Below are 15,639 nucleotides of genomic sequence, written 5' to 3'. Positions count from 1 at the left end.
AGTTGTACTATTTGAATCTAAAAATCCAGCGGGAACGAAAGCAAACACTCGCGCAGTAACCCCTGCGCGCGGGGCTGTCCGAGCGGCCCTCCGCACCCGGCCGAGGGGGCTGTACGTCTGCTACGGGCCGCAACTCCCGCCACAGCGCTCGCAGCGGCGGCGGCCGCCTCGGCTCGGCCCGGCCCGGCCCGGCCCGGCCCGGCGCTGAGCGGAGGGGGCGTCGGCCCCGCCCCGCCTCCCCTCCCACGTGACGCGGGTTTGGCCCGCGGGAGCCGCCGTCGCGGCAAGATGGCGGCGGCGAGCAGTGACAGCGAGGAGGAGGACCTGGTGAGCTACGGCAGCGCGCTGCCGGCCCTGCATGAGGGTAAGGCGGCCGCGGCCCGGCACTGCTCGGCTTTGCCTCCCGCCTGGCGGCCGGGGGGCCTCGGCGCTGCGCCGCCTGCCCGGCGCTGGCCGTGCGGCCTGGGCTCAGGTGTATCCGCGCCCGGCAGGCGGCTGTGCTGGTGTGAGCCCGCAAGCCTGGCCCTGAGGGGGAATGGGCGTTATCCGCGCACCGGGCTGCAGCTCGGACTGCCGCCGCTGGTTTCACGCCGTTACTGTTAAAACAGTGCGACTGTTTATGCCAAATTTATGCCAAAACCGATAACTGGGGGGTTCTGCTCCTCTTTCAGTACGTGTGGTCTAATCTCTCAAAMAACTACTAACCGACAAAACCTCACTAGAATTCTTACCTCTGTCCTTTCCTGTATTTTGAAAGCTTTTAGCTCGGTGTGTTTCTGTAACCGCCACGCTTGTATTAGTATTATCCAGTGTAAAAAGCAAACACTGACTGTTATTTTGGGAACTGTACGTCTGAGAATAGAGATCTAATTGCTTATATAAGACTTGAGAAAAATAGTAATGTCTCATGAAGATAGATTTCTGTTGAGTTTCTCAGATACAGCGATCCTTTCTTCTTCTTGAAATAATGTTTTATAGTTAATCCTAGCAAATAATAAAAACATAGCAAAAATGCTTGTTCTATTTTCAAAGCACATTAGACTAATTACTTAGCCATAATCTAATCTTTGCTGTCATTAAACACTCACTTTATAAAAATCCCCCTGCTGTTTGTAGTTCAGTCTGTCACAACATTAAATGTGGTGTTGTTCGTTTTAATAATAATTTATTACCTGTTTGAAAGGGGTAGATATATTTTTTCCCCACTCATAAAGTGGCATGCTTGCTGGCTGTAAACAAGTTTTCTGTCATTAGGAACTTTGAAGCATGTTGTGACTTTGGAGCTTTGAAGCTCCTATGTGTGTTTATTTGTATCTTCTACTGAAGACTTCCCAAGAGTTGTACATTGGGCCTGATCCTGGGATTGCCCACCGCTAGAGTTAATGTCTAGTGTTGGGAGTAGCTTTGTTTAGATTGGTAGAGGTGCTTCTTTAAGGAAAGTGTTAYGATGAACAGTGATCAAACAGTGGTATACAGTTTCAGTGGACTAATGCTCAGAGAAATTGCAGTATTGTGTGTTACTTTTGCTATTTTTTCCAGTTATAGGATTTTTTTTTTTGCTCTTAATGACAGTTTTTAATATAAATATATATAATGCCTGTTTATATATATGTACACATACACACACATGTATGAACTGTATAGTTAACTTACAGCCCAAATTCTCATTAATATTGTTTAACAAGTATTTAGTATTTTAAACCTTTCTATGCTTTGCAAATAGTTCTTAAGTGCCTCTGATGGAGAGTTGTAATATATATAATGACTAGGTTGTTAAGCAGGCAGATAATTTATGGCTGTTTGACCACAGAAAAAAAAAGTGCTGTCAGAACTAGTTAGGATTTAGGATTTAATTTCAACACTTCATGCCTTTGCTGTGCTCTAATAGTGCATACGAATATTTAAAGCAAGATGGGAAGAAGTACAAACTGCTGATGCTTTCCATTTCAAGGTGGCTACTATTTGAGCCCATTGTTAACTGCAAGGAAGAAGAGGTTTCTGGAAGAAGTGGAGATTCCATTCTTTATGTGTTTTGTGACTTACTTTCTACATTGTTTATCTGATTGTAGGTGAACGAATTAAAAAGCCAGTTCCTCTTCAGGAGCAGACTGTTAAAGATGGCAAGGGACGATACCAACGATTTCATGGAGCRTTTACTGGTGGTTTCTCTGCTGGTTACTTCAACACTGTTGGCACAAAGGAAGGTTGGGTATTTTTGGATCTTCTGGGAAATATTACTTGATTAGCATAATATAACATTACTGAAAATAAATTCGCTGTCATGAAGCAAATTTTCTCTGCTGTTTGTTACATTCTAAATAGTTGAAGCAGTATTGTTGAAGTTACTTCCCCTTGAGATTTCTGAATGCAGTTTTATAAATGTTCTCTTAATGTAAACTTGAAGTGTTTGAGTTGCTTTGAAATATTACATTGACACTTACTATACCTTACTTTGGTATTTACTTTTTTTTAAAGGATGGACTCCTTCAAGTTTTATATCATCACGGCAGAAGAGAGCAGACAAAACCATTCTTGGGCCAGAAGACTTCATGGATGAAGAGGTAAATTTAAAAAAGAATACAAATCCTTTGAAAGTAGTTCCCCTGACTTTAAAGTTTGACTGTTTTTGATGCAACAAAATCTATCTGAGAACTTAAAATAGTGGAAACTGAAGTAACTTTATATTACATCTTGTATGCATGTTATACTCCTAAGTCCGATGGGATGTTTTCTAGATTCACTTATGAAGCTTCTCTAACCTCTGTCTTAAAAACAAGCAAACAAACCTCTCAATTTCTCTATCAAGAAATAAAAATCAAAAAGAGATGTTTGAACTTGTTTAAAATACAACTGCCTTTCAAGTGCTGAAAATGCAGCTGTATAAGTAGCTTGAAATATTTAGCCACTGTGAAGGTCATATCCTGTTTTCTTTCCTTTACCATTATTATAAGTGTGCATTTGAGGAAAAAGTATTTTTAATGAAAAAAATCTTCCATTTTGTATGTATTTTCCAGGATCTTAGTGAATTTGGGATAGCACCAAAAGATATTACAACCACAGATGATTTTGCATCCAAAGCCAAAGATAGAATAAAAGAGAAAGCTAGACAAATTGCAGGAGTAGTTGCTGCCATTCCAGGAACAACTGCTTTTGATGATTTAATAGGACCATCAAAGTAAGTAAAATAAAAGCTAATCAAGCAGTTTTTCCCCTTTAGAAGTGTTGTGGTAAGAAAAGGAGTGTTTTGCTGTAGTAGTTCATGAAAGAAAAGGAAAATCTGCAGCATTACACTTTCAGTGTGGCTTCCACCTGGACATTTGTGTACGAGCAAATTTCTGTCAGGGAAACGCATGCAAAGCGGGATGTAGTGTATACAAGAATGCTTATATGTTGTGATCTTTTTTTTAAAGTGTGCTGTAATCTCAAATTCTGATTTCAAAAAGCAAAAAAAAAAAATTATTTCTCAAGGAATATTAAACATACATACTTGAGGTATTTTTTTTGTTCTTTTTTTTTTCCTTAGAATAACAATTGGGGTTGAACTGTTGAGAAAAATGGGCTGGAAAGAAGGGCAAGGAATTGGACCTCGAATAAAAAGAAAACCTCGTAGACAGAAACCTGGTATGTTCAGAAAATTTCCTGAATTAAGCAATGTGCTTTCACAGACCTGTTAAGAGGTTCACTTTAAAACTTCCTGTTCAAACCTCCTTTTATTTGATCTGTTTCTTTACTCTAAGAGGAATTGAATAAAGAATTGTAATTTAGGATAATGCTGTTATGTCTTTTACAGATCCTCAAGTGAAAGTATATGGTTGTGCGTTACCACCTGGACTGTCTGAGGGGTCTGAGGTATTGTACAGGCAAAAATAGTTTGATTCAYGTAAAACTTAAAAAATGTTAGCACATAAGTAAACTTTTTTTTCTTGGATGTTTTTAAACAATTTTTAAACATACAGCTTTAGGATTTTTTTTTTAAGTATTCATAAGCATGTGTGATGCTTACTGTCAAAAAGGGTTAATATGCTTAGCTAGCAAAAGGCTWAATGTAGATACATGTAGTTTATACATAGTTTCATACATGTTTGAGGGAATATAAAAAACTTGCCTAGTTTTATATTAACTAAATATTGTAGAAACTTGAATACAAAACCCTTTTATATAGCGATATTTATTGTTACGTACTTCTGTTTTGTATAAGGATGAAGAAGATGAATACCAGCCAGAGAATGTGACATTTGCACCAAAAGATGTAATGCCTGTAGATCTGACTCCAAAAGAGAATGTCCATGGACTTGGCTATAAGGGTTTGGACCCCACACAAGCTTTGTTTGGTGTATCTGGAAGAGAACACCTTAATCTTTTCACAGGTGGTTCTGAAAAAACAAGTGATCTACTMGGTGATCTGAGACATAGTAAAGGAAGAAAACTAGGTATCACCGGCCAGGTAAAGAGATTATTTGATGTATGTTATTATTAGCATAATAAATCTCAATACATTTMTGTTTTCTTCTGTGGGAAGCACTGAGACATGGTAGAGTTACTGTAGGAAACTTCAAATGGTTTGAGAACAGGGCTAGGAGTCTACCTTTTTTCTGTGGTTTAACTTGCTTAATAAGATGTGGGCGAATCCTTAGAACTCTTACATGTCTTAATTTAATCAACATCATTAAAGGGAAATGTAAAAATATCTCATTGAATAATTGGCCCAAGAAAATTCTTATTTTGCTCACAGAAAGTTGATATTCTATATGCCTTTAATTTAAATGTTTTTTTCTGTCAGTTTTATTGTATCTTTCCAGTAATATTGAATGCATYGATTAGAGAGGTTTTGCTGCTCTCCATTATATTTGTGTTCCGTGTGTAGAAGGAGCACTGTCAATTTACGTAATTTTGGGAATCATACTTAATTCTCATGCCATCTTTTTTTTGAGAATGTACCTGCTCTTAGTCAGAATGCAAGTTTTATTGTGAGAAATTAGTCYGTTGTTCTCATTCTGTGCAGACTAAACACTCTCATCAGTGTTTGATGTGTACAGCATCATCAGATCACTGTCCCTCACTGCCTGGGAAGTGAAATGCATTTGCCTCTCCCCAGTTAGTAGCACTTGTTTTCTGTGAAGCAGTAAATTGTTCCCAGTATGTGTGTATATATAGCTGTATCTGTATATATAGAGAGAGAGATCAAGAGAGAGAGAGATACACGTGTGTAGGTGCATTATGACATATGACTTAAAGGTGTTTTTTTTTAGGTTTTGAATTCTCATTATTTGAAATATAYTTTAGGCTTTTGGTGTAGGAGCTTTAGAGGAGGAAGATGATGATATTTATGCAACTGAAACTTTGTCAAAATATGATACAGTTCTAAAAGATGAGGAACCTGGAGATGGCTTGTATGGTTGGACAGCGCCTAAGCAGTATAAATCCAAAAAAAGTAAGAATTCTGGTTCTATCTAAAGAGTTGAAAAAATATCGTGTAACTGTCATCTGTTTTCCAAACCTTTTAACTTTAAATCAGCTGGTATTTTCTAGCCTTGGTATCTGATAATTTAATCTGGTTGTCTTTCTATATTGATGTGTCCAAATCCTGAAAATAACTTTTGCCCTTCACTTATTCCAGTTTATATTAAATTCCAAATTTATATTTAAAAAGGACAATGTGTGTTGGTTTATGAGATATAGAGGATTCAATCCCTAGTGACAGGAATAGAAAGATGATTTTGAGTAGTAGCTACAAAATATGTCCCAATACTTGCAAAGAGATTTTTAGATATAACTACATATTTTCAAACAATAACACTTGTATATCTTATCTTGATGTCATTTTATTTTTTTAATGCAGCTTCCATGAAATACTTCAGTGATTTCGAGAGTATTGGTATTAGTTGTGCACATTTAATGGTACTAATGTTAGCTGCATGCAGTAGCAACATTATTGTCTAATATAATATATATTAGATATAATAGTATTATCTGTTGTTCATCTTACAGCATTCTCTGTGGTAGTAGTTTTTAGCTGTATAATACTAATCCAAATTCAGATCCCTTGAATGTAAATAAAAGRCAATGAAGACAAACACACACAATTAAGCCATTTACAATATAATGTGAAATGAATACCTGGGGAGGAGGGAAAGCTTTTGCCAAACGTAAATCTTTTAAATAATGACCAGCTTTATAATTGTTTTCTAGGGCTTGAAACAGAAGTTAAATACATAGGCAAAATCTTGGATGGTTTTTTGTTGGCATCAAAGTCATCAGCTCCAAGCAAGGTAAGCAGATGTTGACGTTCTTGTAGTAAGAATCACATCTGCAAGAAAAATCTCAAAAGCAAATTGACATGTAAACTGTATGGATTTTATTGTTTTTAATGCTTTTATATGTTCTTAGAAATAAAAGTGCTTGTTAGTGATAAAGATTGCTCGAAAAACCCTGTTGCAGACTATTCAAAACAAACATTAAATTTGTCAGACTAGTGGATGAACTTGAATTTTTCCAATGTGCTGGCTTTACGCAAATGCTTTCCACACTATCCACTATTACTTGGCATAAGGTTGGAGGAATGTTCTGATTTTTACCTTCAAAATGAAAAATGTACATATTCTGCTTATAGGTATTCAAATGTAACATCCAGTATTCTGTAAGTCAGGCCTYATGCTTCATCCAGTTCACTGTCTTGATAAGTTGTTAGTCCTATTTTTAGGATTGCATCTTGCATGCCATATATATATTTGCATAAATTAAAATGAGATAGCATAGAATTGTGTGACACAGCTTTTTTCRAATGAAGAGAGGAAGCAAATTTGTATGGTGTATAAAAATGCCTAGCATGGGAGGCATTGAGATAACTTTCATAGTAATAGCTTGAATGAGGAATGTTGCAGAGGGGAAGGATTTTGAAAGATGTTAAAGTACATTAAGCATAGAGGAAGTACTTAAGTCCAATTGATTGACTAAATCTTGTGTGAATTCCGTTTTTAAAAAAATTAATAGGCAATATCCAGAACTTTCTCAAATAAAAGCAGTGCATATTCAGAGACTTACTAATTTTTTATGCTGCTTGATGAACATATTTTTCCTATTTCTCTTAATTTTTGTGTATTAACATTTTATTCCTCAAATTTATATTACAATGCCATTGACTTATTGACTCAGTCTAAAAGATACAGTAGCTTGTAATATATTTTCTGTTACTAAGTTATGTAAATTGAGGAATTTTTAGATAGGGTGACCTTTTCTGAAAGCACGAAACAGTRTTCATGTGTCTAAGACTAATCCCTTCATACAGAGAATGAAGTGTAACGTCTAAGAGTTAAGTCTAAAGTTGCGTCTCTTTCTTAGTATTTTTGTATTTTTTTTGTTTGTTTGTTTTCTTTTCCCCCGGAAAGATTTACCGACCACCTGACCTGCCACGAGATTACAGGCCAGTCCATTACTTTCGGCCTGTGATAGCAGCTGGACGTGAAAACTACCATTTACAGAAGGCRTTAGAGGAATCAACTGGAAAACTTGAGAATGACACAACACAACAAAGCAGGCATACACTGAATGCATCTCAGAGGAGGGAACGACTAGGAGAAACTGTCCTAAAAGGTACTGATATATGTGATCCTGTCTTTGCTTGTGTTTCAGATGACAAGTTGACTATGAGCAGCAATGTGCCTTTGTGGCCAAGAAAGCTAATGGTATCCTTGGGTGCATTAGGAAGAGTGTTGCCAGCAGGTCGAGGGAGGTGATCCTGCCCCTCTACTCAGCCCTAGGGAGGCCTCATCTCGAGTACCATGTCCAGTTCTGGGCTCCCCAGTACAAGAGAGACATGGAGCTGCTGGAGAGAGTCCAGCGTAGGGCTACGAGGATGATCAGAGGGCTGGAGCATCTGCCCTATGAGGAACAGCTGCGAGAGCTGGGCCTCTTCAGCCTGCGGCAGAGAAGACTGAGGGGGATCTTGTCGATGTGTACAAGTACCTGAAGGGAGGGTGTCAAGGGAACAGGGACAAACTCTTTTCAGTTGCCCCGTGTGACAAGACAAGAGGCAATAGGCAGAAACTGAAGCACAGGAAGTTCCTCCTGACTGTGAGGGGGAATTTCTTCYCTGTGAGAGTGACGGAGCACTGGACCAGGTTGSCCAGAGAGGTGGTGGAGTCTCCTTCTCTGGAGATACTCAAAGCCCACCTGCATGCATCCCTGTCTAACATGCTCTAGGTGACCCTACTGAGCAGGGRGATTGGACTAGATGATCTCCAGAGGTCTCTTCCAACCTTACTGATTCTACGATTCAGACCCTCAGTTTGTTTTGTATAAGAATTTTATAATTTTAGTCCAGAGTTGACCACTGTTTTCCAATTTAAAAATACTGTCTGATCAGTCTAGCTAGAATACTTTGATGTTGTCCAATTTTGTTTCGACACATCAATTATTGATATCTGCCTATATTTTTATTTATAATTATTCATCTTTGTAATTATGTTACTGGTTATGTTATGGTTGCTTAGGGGCATTTTCTCCAAATTTCTGTGCACAATGGCAGGCTTCCTCCCCCCCCCACTGAAAGTGGCAGAAATGTTTGTAGTGTTTTTTCATTTCTGTTTATTATTGCTTTCTTTGGTTTTAGGTCCCGCTCCTTCTGTTTTGGACTATCTGTCTGAGAAAGATAGAGAAAGACTGAAAGAAGTAAAACAAGCATCTGAGCAACAAATGAAAGTAAAAATGTTGCCTCAACAGCCACAAAATAGCAGATTCCAGCCAGCCTCTGCAAATGATGCTCCTCACAAGTGGCAGATGTTTTTGGGGGATCAGTTAGCAAATGCTGGTTCTAGTGACTTCAAACCATTTGCAAGAAATCCAGAAAAACAAAAAAGATACGAAAGTTTTGTGCAGAGCCTTAAACAAGGACAGCAAGGTAACTAAAAAGATGAATCCTCACCTTTTTAGCCTTCTCTGAATTTTTTTTTTTTGTTTCTTCATTCTATTTTTTTTTCCTATTCCATTTTATGTTCAATATGAGTGCTCTTCTTGAAAATATCTATCTTTGGCAAATACTGTCGTTCTTACTCTATTGTAAAATTACCTCCACTTACCAAGGAATAATCCAGCTGAGATTAATGCTGTATCTAAACTAAATACTCATACTTGCAGGGATGTTTGCTTTTTATTTTTCTTTTGCTTGAAAGAATCCCAGTGATTTGTACATGCCTGAGACTTAAGTAAGCTTTTAGCTCTGCTAAGCATATCTCTTTTTCATTTATAGCAGATACATTGGAGCGTTATTTAGACCCGAGTATGACAGAATGGGAGCGAGGAAGAGAACAAGAGGAGTTCCTCCGTGCAGCGATGTTCTACAAATCTTCAAACTCAGCACTGTCATCCAGGTTTACCCGAGCCAAGTATGAAGATGATGTTGATAAAGTGGAAGTTCCTCGGGACCAAGAGGTATTTGCTGTTATGATYTTTCAGTACGTAGCAACTGCAGTTGCTATTTTAATTACGACTTTCAAAATCCTTTTCCTTTAAAGCTTCTTTGTAGGTGTAATGACAATAATGTTTATTGTGGTAAACCTTTGAAAAAARTCATTGCATACAAAAGCAGTGATTTGTTAATGAGACTTAAATGTATGTGCTTGTCCCTTTCTCAGTATTACGACAGTAATACTCTATTCAGTAAGTTGTTACTCATCTAGCAGAGGTAAATGTTTGACTTTTTTTCAGAATGATCTCGATGACAAGGAATCTGCTGTTAAGATGAAGATGTTTGGCAAACTCACAAGAGACAAGTTTGAATGGCACCCTGAAAAGTTACTGTGTAAAAGATTTAACGTTCCTGATCCATACCCTGAGTAAGATAATTTTTAAAAAGATACAAATATTTTTAAACCATTCTTGAACATTCTGACAGTTTTAATGTTTGTGGGAAAACTTGGATTTGTTATTTTATTTTTTACTTTTTTTAATAACAATTGTAACATAGTACCTGCTAATGCTTTAATTGGGCTCATTAAACGTGGTGAAATCACCTCTGTCAAAAKAGTATGCATTTTAAGGAGTATTAACATTTGTTGTAGATAAATTGAGGCCTTATTTTTCTGTGTAGAAAACAATAATCGACAAACACTTTTTCCCTCTAGTTCTTCCATTGTTGGGTTACCAAAAGTGAAACGAGACAAGTATTCTGTATTCAATTTCCTAACCCTGCCTGAGCCCACCACATCTGTAACTCAAGCAACAAATGTTATTCAACAGAATAACAATCTCAGCAGTAAGTTGGTCATTATTTTACTTATGTGCTATAAGAGTTAATGTTATAGAAAACACTGCAGTCTTTGTCATGGAGAATGAATTCATCTATCTGATTTTTTTCATTAAAAATGGCAAAAGATTTTAAAAAATTCAGTCAGTGACACAAAAAGTCTGTAAGATTATGCTGATTTCTTCCACCTAAAATATTTCTATAGATTAGCTATTCAGTTAAAACGCTTTTAAAAGTGTCAAACCATACTGAAGAAGCAGAGTAATTTAAAATCATCCTTAGGTTATGAAATGCAGTATAATTTAGCACATAACTGATTTGAATGTTTGGAACTTTTCTTAGAACCAAAGAAACCTTCAAGATGGGATGTATCAGATACAGAGAAAGAGAAAAAAGATTCTATCAGTGAATTCATTAGTCTTGCTAGATCAAAAGCTGATGTTCAGCAACAGCCACCAGTACCGATGACAGAAGAACATGGAACTGAGGCAAATGAAACTCTTCCCAGTGAGGTAGGTGCACAGCTGTGTTTGAACTTGAAGGGGGATGGTTGCAAATTTTGTTAATCTTGAACTAATGTTGTGTAGCGTATGAGCAGAGTTAATAAAGATTGATTTACAGAAGGGTCAACTCAGGATGAGCAAAGAGAAGGTGGAATTTGTGCTTAAGAATTTTGATGTTTATAACTGAGGTGTACAGCATACAAGTATAACAAATATGGCTAGAAGGAGCAAGGGGAAATTTTCTCCTTAAATTCACCTTTATCAATGTATAATTGAAGCCTGACTTTAAWGAATTAGAATTTATAAAATCTCATATAGAGCAAAAGGTGCAGTACTCTTTACATGAAAATGTCTTTGTTCAGCGATGTCTCAGGGTTTTACTATTTCGGGCTAACAGTTCTAAGCTTGTTTACTTCATGTCTATTGTGGTATTTGATAGTTTTCTAAATACATGACAGCAGGTTTGAAGGTATGTTATTACCTAAGTTACCAGAGAGAGATTCTTTAGAGTTTCTTTAGTGTTTAAATATTATTTATGATGTTTTGCAGATAGCTAATGAAGACAAGGATCAGGAAGAAGAAAGCAGACCATCCATGGACTTATTTAAAGCCATCTTTGTGAGTTCCTCAGATGAAAAATCATCTTCCTCTGAGGAAGAGAGTGATGAAGAGCCTCAGCCAACTGCTTCTGTGATAGATTCAGAAACTACCAAGCAGGTTGATCTACCAGATAGTTCCTCATCTAATGTACCAGGTAGTACTTAATGAATGTTTTCGTAAGTATCTTTGAAAAAGTTTTATTAATGTGTAGTAGTAGTTTTTTAGGAAGTTCGAGTACACTCAGACTAGCAGGACATTATGGGATCAGGATGATAGTCATCTAGCTCCACCAATGTCAGATGAGTTGCACATGTAGAAATTTTGAATAATACAGCACTGAATAGCACCTTGCATGTTGCAGCATTATTTATGTTGCTATGAGTCTTGCATAGCTTTTACAAGCAAGCTGTCCTATGGAATTTGCTTGTTAAACTAGGAGGGGGAACACCACACGCAATATTGAAGCATCCTTTATGGAAAAGGAGATTTTTATACCTGCAATAAGTCATAAGGTAAATGATAAATGGCAGCTCCCTTGTGGATATTTGGAAGTTTAGAAATAAATTGCCTCAAWTTGATAAGTAATTTCACTTTCTAAATAATGACATTCCAGGAAAATATAATGTTGAAATAATTTTAATAAGTCATCAGTAGGGTGCATTTTATTAGTATTCTAGTTATAATAATTGCCAGAATACCTCTACAAGAGAGGGAGAAGACCAATCTTTTGAATGTAATAAGTTCTCATGTTTTCAGGATGTCATTGAATTAACAAAGCATACTTTTAAATTACAATGGAAACACTTTGATACTTACTGTCATGCTTCGTTCTGTTAAGATCTAATTTCTAATGTTTATTAACTTCATAGATTTTGTGGAATTTGTCATTAATGTGCGGTAATAGAGTAGTAGTACTGCATTACTAAATGAAAGCAAGCCCATGCACCAATATTAACTGATTTGTAATTGTAGAGTAAAAAGGTCAATTTTCATTAAGGAAAAAATAGAAAAGGCAATATGTTGAAATGCTTGGGGATGTTAGCTTAGCCAGATGGCCAAAGAAGTGCATAGAAATAAAGGAATTTGATTTATTTGTTTTCTTAGAGTTTTTTTAAAAAGTCCACTTTAACTTTCTTCAGCACTTCTTGGAAGAAGTGCTACCTTATTTTCCTTTTAAATAAAGAAGGGTTTGTTACTTGATAGAGAACGTGGCTGCTACAACTGAGCCTAGCCTTCCTTTGCTGCCTGCTTCGAAGGATGAACTGGATGTGGCAGAGGAATTTGGACCAAGGTTGCCTCCAGCTTTCTCTTCTGGTAGGTCCTGCAGACTTATAATGTACACCTTCTGGATGTTGAAGGTGTATGCAAGATAAATTTTGTTTGTCTGTCTTTAAAAAGAAAATAAATAAAAAATATGTATGAATACTTAATTTACCTCTTAAATGCCTGTGCTATGTCAAACTGGYACTGACAAAGGCTTTATTACCATGCTGGGATCACAGGCAGAGGTCCCTACTAGTAGTAGCAACTTTTATGCAGCTCTGCAGTGGCACTATTAGTAAACTGTAATGCTGTAGGACCAGCATTTTTTTTTCTTTTTTCCTTTTTTTTCCCATTTTTTTATAATTCAGGTTGCAAAGATATTTAATTGGAGTGTGAAAGTTACAACTGGGAGATTTAGGCATTCCGCGTCTATTTGAAGGCTAAGATTTTTTTAAACTCCCTATTGTTTTCAAATTTGTATGAAATTTAATATTATAGTTACCTTTTATTTTATCATGTTTTTAGTTGCTGCATTTGCTTTGTACTTTAGGTCTTATTCAGCAACAAAGACCACTAGTGCCAGCAGATTTTCCTGGGCCTAGTAGAAAAGAAAAACATAAAAAGAACAGAGAAAAACACAGGACTAAAAGAGACCACAAACATAAAAAGGAAAAGGTATTTGTATGTTAAATTTGTATGCCTCACATCTTCAGCATATTCTGAAAACTGCATGTAATTCATGACTTGTAGATATAAAAATAATAATAATCAAATATTTGTTTGGCGGATGAGCATTTAGGATGAGCTGTGTGGTTTTATTTTTTATTTTTCAACTCAGGCCGAGTAGTGGTAGAGGTGTCATCGTTAGTGTTTCGTCTCGGTTAAGCTTGGAGTTTACCCTGAAATCAGCTTTTCAGAATTCGTTTCTTCTTTTTGGTGTTGTTGACTTTCAGAATTACCCAAATCTTTCAAAATGAAAAAGTGATGTAATAAGGAATTAATTCTTTTCTTTTTACAGAAAAAGAAACAGAAGAAGCACAAAACCAAAGGAAAACATAAGAATAAAAAATCTGAAAAAGATAGCAGCTCAGACACTGAAGACAGCAGTGACAGCCTTAGTGATATGGATACCATAGGCTTGTCACCCAAAGAGCTTCTAAGGAGGTAAACAGAAAATTTACTAAAAAACTTGCAAATTTTGCAGTGGATAACTAGGACTTCGTTTTATATGAATTGTCATTCTARTGAACCTATTTGCAACAAATATGGATCTTCTAAACCATTTATGTGTATAGTATTGCTCAGTTTGTTTAATCGGATTAGGAAAGGTTGCAAATATTAAGCATCTTAAGTTCTGTGATAATTAATTTTAAGGATAGGCTTATGCGGTAAAAGGCACTGAATACACAACTCTATGAGTTAATACAGATTATTGTTACAGATGACTGATATTTTTGAAGCTATTTTGAATGGGAATTAAAAATTGAACAAGTGCAGTGGGTCATATTTCCATTACTTTGCCTACTCCTCCTTGGAAACTTTTGGAAGCAGTATTGTCTGCTTCAGACTGTTCATAATGAGCAAAAGACCTAATTCAGATAGATGCATTGTGTTGCATTGATGCTTAAAATAATTCTGTGCTTGAGCAGGAAGCAATGCAGCAAACAGAACAATGTTGGAGTCACGTGCATTCCTGCTGAATTCAGACTSTTCTCTTACGTTTTGATAAACTAGTGGCTTGAACATAGTTCTAGTTCAGATGTGAAAATCAGAACATTTAAGTTTGCTCATGTGCTTGAAATAAAGTACAAACAAAAGTAATTGGCAGTACAGACCACAGTCAACTTAAAACACATTCCAAGTAGAACAGTCATTGCCTTTGCTTCTGCTGAACCTCTCTTCCTAGCTGAAGGAGGAGCCTCAACATATTTGTTGAGGTATCACATCCGGCTGTCCTTATTATTGCAAAATCACTGTGATCTGCCTGTTCAGTGGATTGGGTTTTTACAGATAGGAGGCAGAGTCCCCTGGAAGGCCAAGTTTTCCTGTTTCATTGAACTTGTTATGTATTTGTGCTTTATTACTTAAAAGAAAAACAAAAACAAAAATTTCTTCACTTAGCAGATTATAAGGCTCGTAAATAGCTGGTATGTTCTTCTGCATTTTGCACAAAATCACTAGACTTCTTTTTACAAGATGATATTTTGTACGTCTTTGTGTTTTGTCTTTTTTTTGCATCATTGAGATAAAATGTGGTTACCTTAGACTAAGGCTTAGGAGACTGATCAAGTAACTAAGTATTTGTGATGTTGTATGTAACTTTTCAATTGACCTTTCTTTTTGTCTCCCTCTTAGACTGAAACAACTTCAGCATTGAAGAAGTAGCTTTCCTCAGTGGCATGTGACTATATCAAACTTTCGATCTCCTCCGTGATGGTAGATCAATAATGTATTGTATACTTCGAAGCGCTGTAGATACCGTATTCATATTGAATTTGTTTGAAAGTACAAGTGTATTCATTTTGTGATGCTATATAAATTCAAAATTTATGGATTATGGAATGTTGAAAAGACCTCTTGTGCAGTATACTCTGAAATACTGCAGGCTCGGTTTTAATTGAAATTTAACTTAAGATATTTTAATAAACTAAGTATTACCAATCACTGTTTTGTGCAGCAAGTCATTGACTAGGAGCGCTAAAAAGCTGATGAGTAAAGTAGATTTCAATTCTGAATTAACTTAAGAAATTAAAAACTAAAACAATGTGAATTTTGCACGGGTGCATATATTTTTCAGTTTTGARTGTGTCTTTACTGCAGAAATTCATATTGCCATTTCCCAGGCTCTGGATATATGTGAAGCTTTTTCATTTTTTAATCTCTCTTCTAATTGTATATAGCACTTGTCATAGCAGATCTAAATAAACAGTTACTTTGACACAACTTAAATTAGTAAGGCTAATATACTAAAATATCAGTACTATGATTATAACTTGTATTACGTTGCAGGTGTATGCAGTTAGAACGGAATCT

The 15,639-nt window shown here is 36.4% G+C and overlaps 1 protein-coding gene across 3 annotated transcripts; it reads left to right on the top strand.

Moving 5' to 3' along the window:
• Positions 1-267: 267 nt before the first annotated feature.
• On the top strand, positions 268-15,270 carry GPATCH1 (G-patch domain containing 1). Of its 3 annotated transcripts, none has more exons than XM_085303758.1 (20): positions 268-364; positions 2,070-2,204; positions 2,476-2,561; positions 3,015-3,175; positions 3,524-3,621; positions 3,791-3,849; positions 4,199-4,444; positions 5,284-5,431; positions 6,190-6,269; positions 7,386-7,590; positions 8,609-8,896; positions 9,245-9,426; positions 9,703-9,830; positions 10,119-10,249; positions 10,583-10,752; positions 11,293-11,497; positions 12,547-12,657; positions 13,157-13,281; positions 13,625-13,770; positions 14,962-15,270. In XM_085303758.1, the coding sequence occupies exons 1-20, from the start codon at positions 289-291 to the stop codon at positions 14,981-14,983; spliced, it is 2,802 nt and encodes a 933-aa protein (XP_085159884.1). In that variant the 5' UTR covers positions 268-288; the 3' UTR covers positions 14,984-15,270. The 3 variants fall into 3 exon arrangements, with proteins under 3 accessions (XP_085159884.1, XP_085159885.1, XP_085159886.1); XM_085303760.1 differs by having other exon boundaries at positions 274-327; XM_085303759.1 differs by lacking the exons at positions 13,157-13,281; positions 14,962-15,270 and having other exon boundaries at positions 13,625-13,763.
• The last annotated feature ends 369 nt before the right edge of the window (positions 15,271-15,639 follow it).

Source organism: Rhea americana, unplaced genomic scaffold (genome assembly GCF_003343005.1).
Source record: "Rhea americana isolate MKP2758 unplaced genomic scaffold, rheAme1 scaffold_20, whole genome shotgun sequence".
Taxonomy (NCBI): domain Eukaryota; kingdom Metazoa; phylum Chordata; class Aves; order Rheiformes; family Rheidae; genus Rhea; species Rhea americana.
This window is presented reverse-complemented; position numbering and strand designations above follow the sequence as displayed.